Raw genomic sequence first — 17,813 nt, 5'->3', positions numbered from 1 at the left:
AAATGCTCCAAAAATTTTTTTTGTGGGATTAATTGAAATGAGGGGCAAAACAAGAGATTGCTATTGTGTCTTAAACTAATTCGATGTTAGTCTTAAGTGGTGTGGTCAGCACTTATTGCTTTGCCCACCCAGTACCTCTTCTGTCTTCTGAGAACCTCCCCGGTTCCAGATACCTAAGTTTAGTACAAAACTACTTGTTCCAATAATACGATGCACAAAATTCACTGATCTAACTTGAATTTTTGTCAACTTTAACAAAATGATAAATATTTATGTTTTATCATATGGGAAAAAACCCTTTGAATTTGCATGAAAGAATTATAATCCTGGCTCCTGAGCCTGAGAAAAAGCAAATGAGAGATGTGTAAATTTTGGAGAGGACTTAGCTAGCACCCCATCCATGTCTTACGTAGGAAGTGTTAGGTATTAATTCCAAAGAGTTTGGGTTTCTCCTTTTCTTCCTGAAGAAAACTGTTCTCCCTATATATCTAATCTACCTGTGTAAACTATTTGTTTAATAATTACTTATTGGGGATTTGTGCCTAAAATGGTGAGAAGAATGGGAACTCTGTATTGTCTGAGACTTCTTTCTCTTATATCACAATTAAAATGAGAGCAAGTAAAAAGAACTTTTGCCTTTTTTAAAAGGATGCTAGAACTAATACTACTGGAATCTAAATATCTTTGAATTTTAAACAAAATTTAAATAAGGTTGATTGTGCTAGGTAAGTATCACATGATGGTTATTTTAAGTAAGGCAATGGTCTCCAAACCAATAAGAAATGTTATACTGCTTACAAATACATATTGTATGGAATTATACTTTATAGAGCTGATAAAACCTGGCCTGCTCTAGTTGAAGCAGGGAGGGGGCCCAGAAGCCTGTGGATGCCCAGAACACACAGTTTGAAAACTGCTAGATTGAGTAACAGCCTTATCCCAGATGATCATGTTCATTTTGTCCTTTTCAGAGATTCAAGTGATTGCATGTGGACAACACCCCCCATAAGAGTAGTTTGTATTATTCCAGTTTGTAGCCAGAGATTCTTTGCCCCAGTGTTACCTTAACCCCTAATTATGGCTGTTGAGCTGTTTGCGGAAATGTTCTCCCACAGACACAGTTAAAATGTTCTTAATAAAAGTCAAGATCTATCTCTTGAGGTCAAAGATGCCAAGAAAATCTTAGTACACTCATTTGAGGAATTTGCTTTGATTTTAATTTATTTTTATTTGATGGAATGTGATGATAATTAATGCATAGTAAAGAAGACAGATGACACCTATCAAAAGTAAATTACAGTTCTTACAAACCACCTACCAGGACAGTTTCAGTCATTTACATCCGTATCACTACAAGAAGCACTCAGATGGGATGGTCTTATGATGGTGAGTTACAGAGAACAGAGAATAATTCATGTGATGTGATTATGTGAACTTCGGGCTACATTCTTGGTTCTTAGTCTGGTTAGGAACAAGAATAATTTAAATTTTATCTTTGTAAAACTTTGTTCATAATTCACAAATTGTCATTTACCTCTGGCAAAGAACCCTTTGCATCTGAATATAAAATACATAATTTGGATGTGCAATTAAAATGATATGGTACAATTACGTATTGTGACAACCTAAAGATAGTTATTTTGCTTTTATGTCACAGTTTAGACTTGTGCTTTCATCTATGAGGTCGATGTAAAATCTGTTTCACAACAATGACATTCAGAATCAAAAGCCGTATTAACTGTATGAAAATATAAGTGACGTGTGGGTAATGGATATTTGGGCAGTTAATTTTTTTTTAGGGAAAGGTTTTCCTGAAGCACGTTCCATTCCATACAGCAGTTAGAGTAGACTTTAGGAATAAATTAGTTCTTTATACCATGGATCAAATGGACTTCCAGAGAAGAAAAGTTTTCTAAGTTGAGTGTATTTTGTGTGTCTTGGTGACAGATTGTGATCATGTTACTAGGCAAGGAGACCCATAGTGTACAAATCTCAGAAATGTTTGAAAGTCAGAATGCTACTAATATCCCCAGAAACTCCCTTTCTAGCATGTCATTGGTATGATTGCCAGGTTCCAGAGCAAAAGAATATCAGAGTGAGTTCCTACAATTATTTGGAAATGTATGTACTAATGACACAGAAGGAGCACTTTGTAAATGTTTATGTTTGTGAAGTGTAATGAAATAGTTTGCAATCAGGAAAGTGCTGAGAACAGGTGGATGAAGAAGAAAATTAAAGGAGACTGGCAACTGCAGAGGCCAATAGAGCTTTCTTGACTTGGTGAACATATTTTAGAATCGATTTTAAAAATATTTCTGCACATTTCTGAACCCCATTTTGGAATGGTGCCTAGTTGCTGTTTGGTGTGGCCAACCATTTTCTGCAAAACTTAGACGAATGTGACTCTATTCAAACTGCCAGTCTTTCCTCTGAGTTCTTTTTGCAGTTTTAGTCTTGCACACAGCGCTCATCACATAATGTATGTCTTTATAAGTTTCTGTGTCAGTTACCATTTTAAGGATACAGGTCAAACTTTATTTTGTATTCTTAGTGCCCTGCTTAGTACTTTACACATAATAGGTCCTTAATAAATGTTTATTGACTAAAAGGTCCTATAGACACCTATATAAATCTTACTTATCAGTTAAGACTCAGCTTAAATCCCACACCTTTAATAGACCTCCTTTGACCACCCTAGATTACTGCTTATACTATTGTTTAAATTTAAGAAATTATCTTTTAATTCCTAGTTATTTAATGTCCTAGTTATGTATTTAATATTGGGGTTCCCACTAGGTTGCAGGCAGAAGGGCTACAGCCCTCCAGGGCCACTGCTAGTCTCTATGGCATTAATAAAAAAATCAGGAAAAATTGCTGTTTCTCATCCCCACCCCTTTGGGTCAGTGCACAGCCTGGGAAGGTGGATAGCACCTTTGTGCAGAGAAAAAGAAACGTCATCCTTCAGACAGAAGCAGACTGATGCCAGAGTGCACAGTTCCAAGGGAGCATGGGCAGGGTTTTAGCACTCCTTTCTCAGGTACCTTTGTGCAGTACACAATCTGCACAACTGTGTACAGCAATCCAAAGCATGATAATATGTTGATTGGATTGGATTAGAAGAGGTATCCTGGGTTCCAGAAAGCAAACCTATATGGAAGATCATGTATTATTTTTTTGGACTGGTTTTGGCAATACTGAATTTCCTTTCCTTTCCTTTCCTTTCCTTTCCTTTCCTTTCCTTTCCTTTCCTTTCCTTTCCTTTCCTTTCCTTTCCTTTCCTCTCCTCTCCTCTCCTCTCCTCTCCTCTCCTCTCCTCTCCTCTCCTCTCCTCTCCTCTCCTTTCCTTTCCTTTCCTCTTCTGTTTTTATTTTAGAGAGAGAGCAAGAGCAGGGGAGAGGGGCAGAGGTAGAGAGAGAGAGAGAGAGAGAGAGAGACAATCCTGGGCATGCTCCACGCTCAGCATGGAACCCAGCATGGGGCTCGATCCCATGGCCCTGGTATCATGACCTGAGCTTGGACACTCAAGCTCAACTGACTGAGCCACCCAGGTGCCCTGGAGCCAGAGTTTTCTTTGTGAAACTTGCTTCCTAGAGTGAACTGAGGGGATATTTAACCCTTTCTCTTACTGTGAGCTCTACTGTTGTTTGGCTACACATTCTACAAGAATAGCAATTGTTGAATGCTAGACAGCTTTCTGTTTACTCAGAAGCAATCATTACTTTATTGTGAGACTCAAATTGTGTGTAAACTGTGTGTGTGTGTGTGTGTGTGAGAGAGAGCGAGAGAGAGGGAGGGAGGGAGAGAGAGAGAGAGAGAGAGAGAGGGAGGGAAAGAGAGGGAGAGAATGAGAGAGAGAGAGAGAGAGCACTGATTAACAGTTAGAAATGGTTTAGCTCAAAAATTATTGTGGATTTGATTTTTTATTTGAGTTTCATTCACCAAAGTAACTTGGTAAAATTTGTTTTTGTTTCATTGATTTTTCTGATTATATACACTGCATTTCTTGGCTATGGCTATTTACTTATGTAAATTCACTGTGACATACTGCAAGGATAGCAGGCTGACTATACTTTGAAATTATCCATCAAACTTTGGAAATGTCAATTTATATAGAAACAAAGGAGCAAACAGAATCCAGAGAACTGAGGCTAATTGGAATCTTAAATTATGTTTCTTTTCAGAGGTGGTTACCTGACCCATCAGAAAGATGGAGTTAGCTGAATTAGGCAAGTTTACCTTAAGTGTGTAGATTCCACAAGTGTGCGGCATTGTTTCATTGAGGGATTCATTAAATCTATTGATAGCAGCCCTGCCAGCTAAGTAGCTTCCTGCTTGGACCTGTTCACAAGGAGCTCCTGTTTGTCATTTGGTTGCATCCTGTGACTAAGCTACGTAATAAAATGTTGAAACTCAATGTGCTTTAATTACAACATGACCACACCCTTGGAAGATGTAAAGTCTGATTTTAAAAATGGAGATTTATTTCTGGTGATGATCTCATGTTTTGTCAAAATAGAACAAAACAAAATAAAACAAAACCCCGAAGCCATACTCAAACAAAATTGGATTCATTGCACTGAGCTTTTAAATCCAAGCATCCTTGGCCCTGCCAGACGGTGTCTGCTGTGTACCCCCTGGGGAAAGGCTGGCCTTTCATTGATTCCAAAAGGGACTTTCTAGCTGGTTCTATCCCTAGGGATGTTAAGCAAGACTGTGTTCAGGGCCAAATTATCAAGGCTGGATTCTCAAGGTTAGCCAAGAAAATGAGGAAATTCAGTAATAAGGGATAAAGTAATAAAAGCATGCTTTCAACTTTCCGCAAGTTTACCAGAAGGTATTAATCTCATATGCAGATTTTCTAGATTCTTGTCCTGCCCTATGGTTATTAGGGTGTTAGTAGAACTATGCTGATTTTCTTTTCCTTCCTAAAGCATCTTTACTACAGAAATTTGAATGCCATTAGAATATTTGAATACAAAATCATTGAAATGAAATTAAAATAACAAATTACCTTCAAATGCTGGTGCTTTAATTTTTCTTCCTCTATTTTCAGACGCTTCTGTGATATTTCTTCCTGTATTTTTCTTTTATCCTGAAATAAAAGAAGTTCCAGCATAATCTATTTTTTCAGTTTGCTTAAATATGTTTCCTTGGGGTTGTCGTCATTACTGAATGGCTGGCCAGGCGTATGCTCTTGGCATTAGTAGGAAGCTGCTTTGGAAACTCAGATTTCAAAGTGAAGGAGGGCAAAGTGAGACATTCAAAGCATTTTGCTGATGGAAAACGATATAAGCTGCTTATGAAAAAAAAAGAGAACTTGAAAATATTTTAATGTCTTTCCTTCCCCACTACCCTCCCATCCCCTTAAAATACATATTCCCCATTAACGTAGCAAGATTGAGCTACTGAGTGATGCAACGGGAAAAGTGAATTTTAAGGAGGGAGTTTTGAAATAGACATGAGGAAACTCTGAGGAGAGAGACTGTTCCTGGCACAGGGCTGAAGAAACTGCTGGGTAAAAGGTTTGCTTCTGTGGGAAAACAGGATAGCTGGCCTACAGAGCGTTAGAAAACTAGGAAGCTAGAGAGTGGAGTGTTTCCTCCCTGTATAATTTGCTATGTGAAGATAGAGAAAAAAGGGTTCAGATAATGCTTATAAACAGTAAGAGGGCTTTTAGTCAAGGTTACACAAAATTCATGGGGGAGATACTGTATCTTTCACCAAGTTTAAATTGCATTACCTCAAAAAACCCAGAAAGCATAACTGTTAATGCTGTTAAGCCCAGAGGTACTTTTTAGAAAATATAGCGTATATACTAACTAGCCTGAGTTTGATTCCTGGCTCTGCCATTTACTAGCTCTGTGTCCTTGGACAAAGTCCTTAACTCCTCTGTGCCTCAATTACTTCATCTGAAAATGGGGATAAGAGAATCTCCCTCATAAGATATGAGCATTAAATGTATGTAAACGTTCCTAGGACAGTGCTTGACACATAGTGCTCTGTAAGTATTTGTCTTAAAAAATTAAGTAAATACCACTTAACCTGTTAATCACAGAAAGTAGCACATTAATTCTGATAATGCTTCCATTAGCCTGAAATGTTTTCGAGATTCCCTCTCTGGAATTGTTTTAGACATTTTACAAGCTATGCAAAAAGGCAGTTATTTCCTTATTTATTTATTTTTTTTGACCAGAAGTGACATTATCCTCTATTTTATAAGAGTGGGTTTTAAATCTGCTTTCAAAATTGAAAACTCCCAAAGGATAATAACTTGTTGCCAATGAAGACAACTAAAAGAATTTGAAGCGGGCTCAGAAGGTAATTTAGAAGGAAGTGTTCCAAAAACACTTGGCAGCATTGTTGAAATCAGTGCATGGCTTCCTGATGTGACTCCTTTGAAGATAAAAACTCTTTTTTTTTGATGTATAAGTTCAGGTACATTTGTTGAAGAAAAACAACATGTTGCTCTCCAACTTTATGTCATGTTTTTCTTTGTGTGTTAGAAGAATATATGACTTCATCAGTTTCACTTTGTAAATTTCATGAGCAGCTCTTGTGAAAAAAAAAATTAGCTAGGCAACAAGTGTCGGTCTCCAGTATAACTGCTTTGGATCAAATCTGGTCTTTAGCAACAAAAACTCTGACAACCTGTGAGTCAATTCTCCACTGTATCTAGAGGCTGTAGCTGAGCAAAGATTAGTAATGTTTTAAATGTATTATGCCAAACATTTTGGTAAGTATTTTATAGGAACTATTTCATCAAATCCTTATAATAACAAAGATATCGTGATGATTTTTATTTTAGAAGAGGAAATGTAAGTTTTACTAATTAATTAACTTATCCAAGCTCTCAGAACTCATAAGTGGTGGAGCCAGGATTTGAACCCACGCAGTTTGAGTTAGTTCAGCCTCCACACTCTTAGCCAATTCATGACACCATTTTCCTGAATGAGAAATTAGTCCAGCTTCTCACAACTTTCTTCATTGTCCCCTCTATCATGAAGAACTGTGGCCTAGAGGCAGTGCCAGCATAGCCAGCAACAGGGGTGAGGGAGGGAAAGGAGGGAGCCCATTTTTGGTACCCTTTTTAGTGTGGGTGTGTAATCATCCACCTCTCACCACTGGTGGCCCATAGAGAAGAATGTATAAGAGACAGTGACTGCTGAAGCCAGCAAGTCTTCCCCACCCCTGTTGATAGCCAGTTTGGGCTGGTTTCATCTTGGGGTTAGTAATAAGGGAAAGCTGTGGGTAGAGGGAGGCAGGGTGTCTGAAGTGTTTTGGCAACACAAGGCTTACACAGGGTTGCTAAGGAATACCAATGTTTTGTCTCTCAGAGGTAATGTGATGCCTCCCTTATGCCAGTCTAGGTAATTAAGAAGATAAGTTTATAATGTTATAGGCATGGTTCTCTTTTAAGATAGAAGCACTTTTTCCTCATAAGATATTCAACAGCAAGTTATCCTTTTGCAAAATTTCACGGGGACCTATAGGAATTACTGAAAAATAAGATGGCAATAAGTTAATTTTATAAAGGCAAAATAAACTTTAAGTCAACACTAAGTTGTATACCTACCTCTATTGCTAGTGTACTGAAAGTTACCAGAGCCTGCTAATTCCTTCCCATATTATCATGGAACAAATAGGTGTGAAATGCCATCTGCTCCCCAAAATTTTCCCAGTAGCTTGAACGTCTCTATAGACACCTTTTGTTACCTGGCACATCATACTTATTAATGTTAACTCTTATGAGTAACTTATATTGATGTTTACTTCTTTAATGTTCAACTAAGGAGGACTTCTGTTTAATGAACAGTTGTGTAGAATTTTAGCTGTCTGACTTAGAATATTTTAGCAGTTGACACCCACAAATTCTAATTCTGTATAAAGCTACCTCTTGATTATTTTGAAAATTTATTTATCTTGTGCAAATAGAAAGCTACTGTGACCATCTATGATTCAATGATATTACCGTATTCACAGTAAGCATGATACTTAGGAGGGTATTTTAGAGATATTATTGATTAACAAGGAGCTAATATTCTAGAAATGCCTGAATCTGTAAAGAAGGCATGATTGATCCTGAGTTATTTATTTATTATTTATTTATTTATTTATTTATTTATTTATTTATTTTTATTTTTGAGACAGAGAGAGACAGAACATGAACGGGGGAGGGTCAGAGAGAGGGGGAGACACAGAATCTGAAGCAGGCTCTAGGCTCTGAGCTGTCAGCACAGAGCCCGACGCGGGGCTCGAACTGCCAGACTATGAGATCATGACCTGAGCCGAAGTCGGATGCTCAATCGACTGAGCCACCCAGGTGCCCCGATCCTGAGTTACTTAATGGTTAATTTATCTAATACTGCAGTACTGATGTATAAATGCTGTGTTTAAGGTGACATTAGAAGTTGTGCAATATTTAAAAATTATTCAGAAGCAGATGCTTTTGTCAAGAAACTTACATTCTCATAAATAAAGAAAATCATTAATTCAAGTAACTATATAGTCTAAGAAATAAAGTGACAGATGTCATTCCTGAGGCATAAGGGAGGTTCTGTGGGAGTTGAGGGGAGACAGGGAGCAGTTGCTTCTAGATAATATGGTTGGGAGAGGCTTTGATGTAGCATTTGAGTAGAGTATGTTGGATAGTTGGTGGGGACCAGGGGAGTGGGGAGGAAAGGCATTCAGGTTAAGGGCTTAATATGAGCAAAGGCCTAGAAGTAGAAAATTGGAACATTATATAGAACAGCAATTCTGGAATCTATGTTGCCATATGAGTTAGTGGGAAATAAAATAGGGATAGCAGGGTGAGGGTAAGTCCTCAGAAGAAAATTGAATGGCAGGACAAGGGGTTTGGAATTTACTTAGGTATTGAGATAAAAAGCAATGGAAGTGTTCAGAGGGAGAGGATTAATAGAGTTAAAACCATGTTTTAAGAAATTTAATATAGCCTAATTGTGTAGTAGATGTTGAAGGAGGAGCACTTGAATGGGGATGGTCATTTAGGCTATGACTCATACATAAGACCAGGAAAGCTTGAGCAAGAGGTAGCAGAAGTTACCTATGAGGCTTTTATGCCGAGGTAGAGCAGGATTGCCAATAGACACAAGAAACTCAGAAGAAGGAAGAAAGAGTTGGGTAGGGAAGATGGTAGATTCACACCAAGTTTGAGGTGTCTTGGGGTGCCTGGGTGGCCCCTTCAGTTAAGTGTCTGATTCTTGATTTTGGCTCACGTCATGATCTCGCAGTTCATGAGATTGAGCCCCATGTTGGACTCCATGCTTACAGAACGGAGCCTGCTTGGGATTCTCTGTCTCTGCCACTCCCTTTCCCCACCCTACTCATGCATGTGTGTGCTCTGTCAATCTCTCTCTCTCTCTCAAAATAAGTAAAAAAAACTTTAAAAAAGTTTGGGGTGTCTTTGGGTCAACCAGGTGGAGTTGTCTGGTGGGCAGTTGAAACATTGGTTGGAGAGAGATGAGGGGTCAGAACTAAAGATGCGGGAGTTTTGGAAGGAATAGCTGAAGTCAGAAGACTGTCAGGGCATGACGGGAAACATATTTATGAAAAGAGAAGGAGAGCTAAGGCCAGATACTTCATGAAGCACCTACATTTAAGGAAAGAAATCCAGGTGGAATTTTATTTCGGGGTCAATCATATTATTTGTAATAGAAGTTGGTGAATTGGGCCAATTCAATGAGTCAGATGGTTTGAGATACATTCTGCTAGAAGCTGAGTATCTTATAATTTCATGACTAGCTTTATTGACATTTTAATTGCTTAAGGTTTCAAAAGAATCATAATAGAAGCTGCTTATTTGGATTTAACTACTTCCAACAATGCAGAACTTCTTGGTGAGGTGCAAATAATGGTAATCTTGAAAGAAAGGGATGTTGCTAGCACAATATTCCTAGAGAAGAATCCTTAGCATAGTGAGAGGTTTCCTAGATTTGAGTGAAACTATATTTTTTAAATTCTTTAAAAATTCTTAAAAATTTTTTTTGAAAAAGATGCACACATTTCAAGAGAGAAGATAGACCAGGAAGCCTGGGAAATTTACAAGTAGAAACATGGCTACACAATTACAAATGATCTCAGGTAAGAAGAAAAGAGCGTTACTATAAGCAAACCTAAACCAAATAGTTTGATATCACTGTGAACTCTCCATGCGCTCATGAAACCGAGAATGAAGATAAGCAGGTAGCACCTATTTGTAATAGTGTAAATAAGGTGGAAAAAAATCTGAGGTGATGTGAAGGTGAGAAGCATGTGAAAAACATTGAGGGCACAAAAAGCATGGGTGTATAAACAATTATATACATTTAAGTTATGTTCAGAGCAAAAAGCTAAAGTCAGTCATTGGACAACTGCTGAGATACATAGTGTAATAGCAACATGATGAAAATAGAACCATTCTGTTTCTATTTTGCTTCCATATTTTTGATTAAGGAGAATAATATTAACCCTGGAAAGGATAGAACAAATAAGTTTGAAGGAAAATTGAAGCACAAGAGGAAACAGAGCACCAAGACAGAGCTGCTCAGACTCTGATGGGTTTCACCTCAGGGAGGAGAAAAATTTATAGGCACGACAGAAAAATATTGTCAAGTAATCCTGGAATCTCGAGTGAAGAGGTACCTGAAGACTGAAAATGGCAAGTGCCCCAACTTTTTGAAGAGGGACAAAAGGCAATTATGAATATTTAAAGACTGGTGAACTTACTGGTTAATCCCTGGCAAAGTTGTAGAATGAATTATTAAACAGTGTTGTATTTAGACAAGCAATGCCTAAGAGATGACATTCAATTACTAAAAACAAAGCATTTAAAGCTAACTTTATTTCTTTTGCTTCATTTTTCAAGATCTGCAGATGATGAAGATTGTGGTGGTTGCAAAAATAGCTAACATTTGCTGATAACTTTATATGTGTCAGGAACTACTTAAAGCACGTAAATGTATCAATTTATTTAATTTTCTTCCAAATTTCTTTGAAGTAGGGACCACATTTATCTGCATTAGGTAGGTGAAGAAATTGAGGAATGAAGACATCTGGATCATGGGAATTCAGTATATCTGTGTTTTAGTGTAGCTTTGGACAAGGTTTCTTACTTTCTTCTTCTTCTTTTTTTTTTTTAACGTTATTTATTTTGAGAGATGAGGGAAAGCAAACAGGGGAGGGGTAGAGAGAGAGGGAGAGAGAGAATCCCAAGCAGACTTCTGCACTATCAGCACAGAACCCAACTGGGCACTTGATCCTATGAGTGAGATTATGACCTGAGTCGAAATCAAGAGTCAGAAGCTTAACTGACTGAGTCACCCCGGCCTCCTTTTCTTATTTTATTCTTTGGAAAGTTTTGTAAATGCAAACAGAAAAAAATAGACCATTGAAAGTAATTGTCTTAACATTTTTTTTAAACAATGCCTTATAAGAAGAGAGAAAACTAAAATTACACCCAATGAACATAAACATATTGAGATAACTTTCCAAATCAGAATTTTAAGGGTGAGGTAGGGGTGGGCTGGAAGATTTATTGGTAGAAACTGTTCCAGCTGGCTTTAGTGAACAGCTAGTTTTAGGAGTCAATAAAATAAAAGATGACCAAATCAAGATTTCAAAAGATCTTGTCTGTTAGGAATGTTGGACCCAAATTAATGATTAATCTCATTATTAATAAATGTAAACTATGGAACTTTATAGAATATGTTAATTGTAGAAGATTTAAAAAAATCCAGACAACTTTAAAGAAAAATATAAAAAACCCCCATAACTCCCACTGCTTTAGAATGAACTACCATTGACATTTTGGTGCATTTTATTCCATTCTTTCCTCAGTATACTCAAACCACAGATGCACACCCTTACACAAACACGCATGTGCAAACCACACGAGGGGGCCCACACACACAGATTTGTGTTCCACCTTTTGCACCTAATATTGGGTCATGATCATTTCTCATGAAATTACATTTTATTAATAAAGATATTAAATTTTATTCAGAATATCACAAGTTGCTTAATCATCCTCCTTTTTTTCTGCCCCTTAGGCTTTTTTGAATCTTTTGGTATTATAAGTAGTTGTGTGATGTAGTTCCTTGTACGTAAAATTTGGACCACTTTTCTCTGATTATTTCCTCAAGATAGGTCCCTAAAAATTAGTTACCTAGGGGTATGGATGTTATAAAAATTCTTGATATAGAGGTGCCTGGGTGGCTTATTGAGTTCAAGCCCCACATAGGCTGTCTGCTGTCAGCACAGAGCCTGCTTCTGATGCTCTGTCCCCCTCTCTCTCTGCCCCTCTCCACCTCGCACTTGTGTGCATGCTCTCTCTCCCTCTCTCTCTCTCTCTCTCAAAAATAGACATTGAAAAAATTCTTCATACAAATAGCTAAAAAGACTTCAATGAAAAGTTGTTTTAACTTATATTTCTACTAACAGTATCCATCACCTCACCCTTACTACTTTTATGAATATTGCAAGTAAAAGATCCTTTAGCAATTTGAATAGAGCAAATAGCATCTCACTTTGATGTCTTAATGAGATTTCCGAGATTAGTGTGGTCAAATATTATTCATAATTTTCTTGGCCATTTGTATTAATTACTTTTTAAATTGCCTGTTTATGATGTCTACCCATTTTTCTGTGAAACCTATTATTTATTTACTTACCAATGTGTAAAAGCTCTTTGACTTAGGGATAGCAACTTTTGTTTGTCATGTTAGTTGTAAATAATTTTCTTGTTTGTCTTTAAATTTTATTTATGGTGTTTTTAGAAGTACTAAAAGTTTTTGTTCCCTATTGCCTTGATGTATTTGATATCTTTATCATCTGAGGTGCAGTAATTATTTGTCCATATTTTCTTCCAGTTTCCTAAAGATTTTTTAAAAAGCCTCTTTAAAATAGCTGAATTAATTTGGTTAAAATAAATTAGGAAGAACCTAATTTTTTTCTCCAAATTTTTGGCTAACCTGAAGCTTTATCAAAGAATTTCTTTTCTATTGATTTGCTTTTTAAAAATTTATTAATTTCTGGGGCGCCTGGGTGGCGCAGTCGGTTAAGCGTCCAACTTTAGCCAGGTCACGATCTCGCGGTCCGTGAGTTCGAGCCCCGCGTCAGGCTCTGGGCTGATGGCTCAGAGCCTGGAGCCTGTTTCCGATTCTGTGTCTCCCTCTCTCTCTGCCCCTCCCCCGTTCATGCTCTGTCTCTCTCTGTCCCAAAAATAAATAAACGTTGAAAAAAAAATTAAAAAAATAAAAATTTATTAATTTTATCATTTACTGACTTTCATCATGTACTAATTTTTTCATGTACATTAGAGTGTGATTCTAGGTTATCTGCATAGTTTCTTTAATTATTGGTTTTGGTATTAATATTACGTAGTTTAGATAATGTGCTGATGAGGTAAATTAACATTTTATTGGGTAAGTTTTTTTTATTGCTCTTGTCTAAGATGTCTTAATTAGTAGCAGTAGTTTTTTATTCCAGTTGGACTTTGGAGTTATTTTGTTAACTTCCAACAGGAACAAAATTGAAAACCTAACTAATTCCTTATCCCTCTTTACTCCCCATCCAACCAACCAGCCAAACAAACAAAAAACCATATACTCTGATAGAACTTTAAACGTTGCTTCTAATAGTAATTATCATTATCCAGAGATAATTAGAGATCAGTATTGCTATATATGATTTATATCTGCAAAATATATTATAGCTCATATAAAACTGGAGTTTTTGTACATATTTAGTAATCTGACTTATTTTTCAATATATCATGAACATAATGATGTGCCATATCATTAAAATCTTCTAAATTGTTTATAATGGTTGCATATTATTCCATTATATATAATATATACATATATATTATTTTTTATATGTATATACATACATATACATTTATGTACTATATTTACTCAGCTAATTCCTTTAAAAAATTTTTTTTTCTAATGTTCATTTATTTGTGAGAGACAGAGGGCATGAGTGGGGGAAGGGCAGAGAGAGAGGGAGACACAGAATTCGAAGCCCGACGTGGAGCTTGAGCCAATGAACCGCGAGATCATGACCTGAGCCAAATTCAGATGGTTAACTGACTGAGCCACCCAGGCGCCTCTATTTTCAGCTTTTAACATTTTTTTGTTTTTGTAGCTATTAGGAATGGGATATTTCTTGTATTACATTTCTGAGTAATTCTTGTTTTTTAGAAAGCTATTGATTTTTGTATATTCATTGTATATCTGACTACTGAACTTTTAAGTTAGTACTTATTCTTAACTTTGCAGACACTGAAGCTGAGGACTAGAGGGTTTATTAATTTTCCCAAGTCACATGGTTGGTCTAGTGTTGGAACTGGCATTGAACCTAATTTTCTAGAACTCCAAAAATGATGCTTTTTATACCACTCCTTATCACTTCCAAAATTTGTCAGTAGAAATACAATTCCCCAAACAAGTGATGTCATAGCACTAAGCACTCTGCACAGGTCAGAGTGTTCTGTTCAGCTCTGAACACCAAATTTAAGAGTGACACTGACATTTCGAAGAGTGTCTAGAATGAGCCTGTGATATGAACAATGATTGAAATCAAGAAAATGAAGCCATATGGCTTCAGTGACTGGAGTCATGAGGATTGGATGAGGGTTTAAGGACACTAGATTCTAGCACAGTATGTCACAACTCTTTAACACAGAGGGCTCTTCTCGAATGGTAGAGTGTATTGGGGGAGGTATTGATACACCTGATATTGGAGGTGTTTGAGGAGAAGCTGGGTGAGCATCTTTGGAGCATGGCATAGTGAGGATGAGAATGTGGACATTCTCTGAGTTTTCTTCTGTTAGAATGAGAAATCTCTAGATTTTCTCCTGGTTCTATGCTTCTCTCTGCATCCAGTTCTGAAATACCCTAACTTTTAAGTTATCCATGGGAATTGGATGTGGTTATCACTACTCCTTATGGGGTGAATTAAAAGCACACATTTTCTAAACCTCATTTTATTTAGTAACTTTAGTCTTCTTTCCTAGCCTGGCAACAAATTCTGACAGATCTCTAAATAGAACTCAGTTTGTGGTCTACTCATTTATTCCTTTGTCCTTTCTTGTTTGTTCTAATGAATAGTGACAAAACAAGGATAAACAAAAAACACAAATCAAGCCCCCTTCCCCCTCCCCCCCCCCAATAATCAAAGGGCAATGGTAAACTTGGTTGTTGTCTTCAGTGAAAAAACATTTTTTCAGCTTGATGGCGTTCATTCATTCATTTACTCATTCACGATGGTTGCTTGTTTTGCTCCAGTTAGTGCTGAGCGCAGTGCTGGGGAGCTGTGTGAGATGCAGTGGTGTCCCTGCCTTAAGAAATCCTGGCTAGAGGGGGGCCTGGGTGGCTTGGTAGGTTAAGCGGCTGACTCTTGATTTCAGCTCAGGTCATGATCTCACAGTTCGGGGTTCGAGCCCCACATTGGGCTCTGTGCTGACAGCTCAGAGCCTGGAGCCTAATTCTGTGTCTCCCTCTCTCTCTGCCCCTCCCCTGCTCATGCTCTGTCTCTCTCTGTCTCTCAAAAATGAATAAACGTTAAAAAATTAAAAAGGGGCGCCTGGGTGGCTTAGGTTAAATATCCGACTTTGGCTCAGGTCATGATTTTGTGGTTTGTGAGTTCGAGCCCCAGGTCAGGCTCTGTGCTGACAACTCAGAGCCTGAAACCTGCTTTGGATTCTGTGTCTCCCCCTCTCTCTGCCCCTCGCATGCTCATGCTCTGTCTCTCAATAATAAATAAATGTTAAAAAAAATTAAAAACAAATAAAAAATAATTCCTGGCTGGAGGGAAGAGACTGGTGTAATGGAAGTGGGATGGGGAGAAGGTAACAAAGGCTTAGAGTACAGGATGCTCTGGGAAATGATGCTGTCCCAGCCCTGTTGATCAATTACAAATGCATCTGAAATTGCATCACATTTTTTCTGCCTGTACTCCCGGCGAACTGAGGAAAGCAGAGGAGACTGTCAGGGCTGAAGGACTGCTTAGGGTTAGAAATGTGGTTAAGTGAAAAATGTGGTTAAGTGAAGCAGAACCTCCATAGACTCTTCTCTTTGCTCCCCTTCAAACTCTATTGAGAGGGAACCACAGAGGAAGTTCTAAATGGGGTGAGGTTTGTGGTTTTGATGTTTCTTAGAATTAATTGTGATGCTGTGGTCAAAAACTCTGACAAGCAGAAGAATGGACTCAAGTTGTGCTATTTCACTAATCCCTTAACTCTTCATGGTCTTAGGTTTTCTGCCTACAAAATGGGGATGATGACACCTGCTTTTGCAAATACTCCTAGGATGTTTGGACAAATGAGATATAGAAATGAAAGCTTTATTTTTATTTCTTGTAAAGCCTAAGCACCGTGTAAGAATAGGTGCTGTTATTATTGTTACTAATCTTGGAATTCTTTCACTTATGAGATGTCCTCTATGTTCTAGATCTGTGAGTGTAGGTTGATTCTGAGTAACAGTTGTAGCTCATTTTAATATGTTGCATCCCCTCTATCAATCATAGATGCAATTATACTTTGAAAACTTGGTGCTTAGGACAGGAACCAGTTTCGATTTCCATTCAGAGCTTCAGAGAATAACCTGGTTCTATGTCTCTAATGGCTTGACTGAGTCCACTCTGTCACTGGAGTTTTATGAAAAAACAAACAAACAAACAAAAACAAAAACAAACAAACAAAAAAGCAAAAAAAAACCCCAAACAACCTGTGAAGTACAGATCTTACTTAACCTGCTCCTATGGTGTCTTAGGAAAGTAGACATCCTACAGGGTTCCTGATGAGGGAACTTGTTGAGGCAGTAACTTTTCAGGGACCCTCTTCCCAAAAGGCACCAGTGTCATTGAAAGAAGTGAAAATATTTGGACTTTATTTTAAGAGAAACTAGGTAGTTTGAGACTGGAGATGAGGAAGTAGAAACCCTGTTTGACTTTCAGCCAGAACTATGCTGCACTTGTTTACGGTCTAGTTAGACTTCAGTGTTCATTTAGCCTCTGTTTTTTATTGATCACAGTTTTCTAAAGAAGCAGCTTTTGTTTTTTACCATCCAGTAATATTAAGAAAGTTCTCAGGGATCCTTGTCAGTAGACGTCTTTGCAAGGTAGCATTATCATTCTGTAGCACACTGGAAAAACCTCACCCTGTTATCAAAAAGCAGTTTCCTTAATAACTATCAGAGTTATTATACCTCATCACATGCTCTCCTTTGTGGGTGGGCTATTATGTTTGGCAAAGAAATATGGCACAGCACATTTTGTTTGAAGAAACCTTTCCTTTTCTGGAAGAAACATGCAGTTTCAGTATGGCACTGTGGAAAATTGTGCAGGGTTTTGTTGTTGTTGTTGTTGTTGTTTGAATATTCTAGCACAGGACTTCTTTATTTAAGAGATTCTTCCATTTCCACGTACCATTGTTAGGTGAATGTCTTTAGATGTTCATGACAGAAGTTCTTCCTGTAACTTTGTTTTAACCATGAGATACTTTGGCACAATGCATTTTAGCCATTATTATTTTAGAAAGCCCTTAGAACTCTAAATAGTTCAGTGATCCCAACACACATGAAGGTATACCTTCAGCAAAGATCCAGGCTGTTTGCTCTCATTTTCACTCTCCCTGACAGAATGAAGAGGGAAAAAAATGTGTATGGCTGGCCCAGGAGCCTGGTTTCTTGGGCAAGTGACCTGTCCAGACATACTTGGCACCATGCTGGGAAGGGCCCAGCACTTCATTTCACACTGTGCTGACACCATCTGGATATTTTGAATGCTTTTTGAACAAGGGTCCCCAGATTTTCACT

The 17,813-nt window shown here is 37.6% G+C and overlaps 1 protein-coding gene and 1 long non-coding RNA gene across 2 annotated transcripts in view; one reads left to right on the top strand and one right to left on the bottom strand.

Moving 5' to 3' along the window:
• The window catches only part of PALMD (palmdelphin), a 49,381-nt gene that overhangs the window by 26,202 nt on the left and 5,366 nt on the right, over positions 1 to 17,813 (bottom strand). The window contains exon 2 of the mRNA XM_015073831.3: positions 5,012 to 5,092. Coding sequence (XP_014929317.1) covers positions 5,012 to 5,092 — 81 coding nt within the window. The remainder of the gene's footprint in view (positions 1 to 5,011; positions 5,093 to 17,813) is intronic.
• On the top strand, positions 233 to 4,414 carry LOC113599236 (uncharacterized). Its single transcript, XR_003419974.2, has 2 exons — positions 233 to 725; positions 4,182 to 4,414. It is a non-coding gene; the product is annotated as an uncharacterized LOC113599236 (long non-coding RNA).

Source organism: Acinonyx jubatus, chromosome C1 (genome assembly GCF_027475565.1).
Source record: "Acinonyx jubatus isolate Ajub_Pintada_27869175 chromosome C1, VMU_Ajub_asm_v1.0, whole genome shotgun sequence".
Lineage (NCBI taxonomy): Eukaryota > Metazoa > Chordata > Mammalia > Carnivora > Felidae > Acinonyx > Acinonyx jubatus.
Note: the sequence above shows the minus strand (reverse complement) of the source record. Positions and strands in the feature narration are given on the sequence as shown.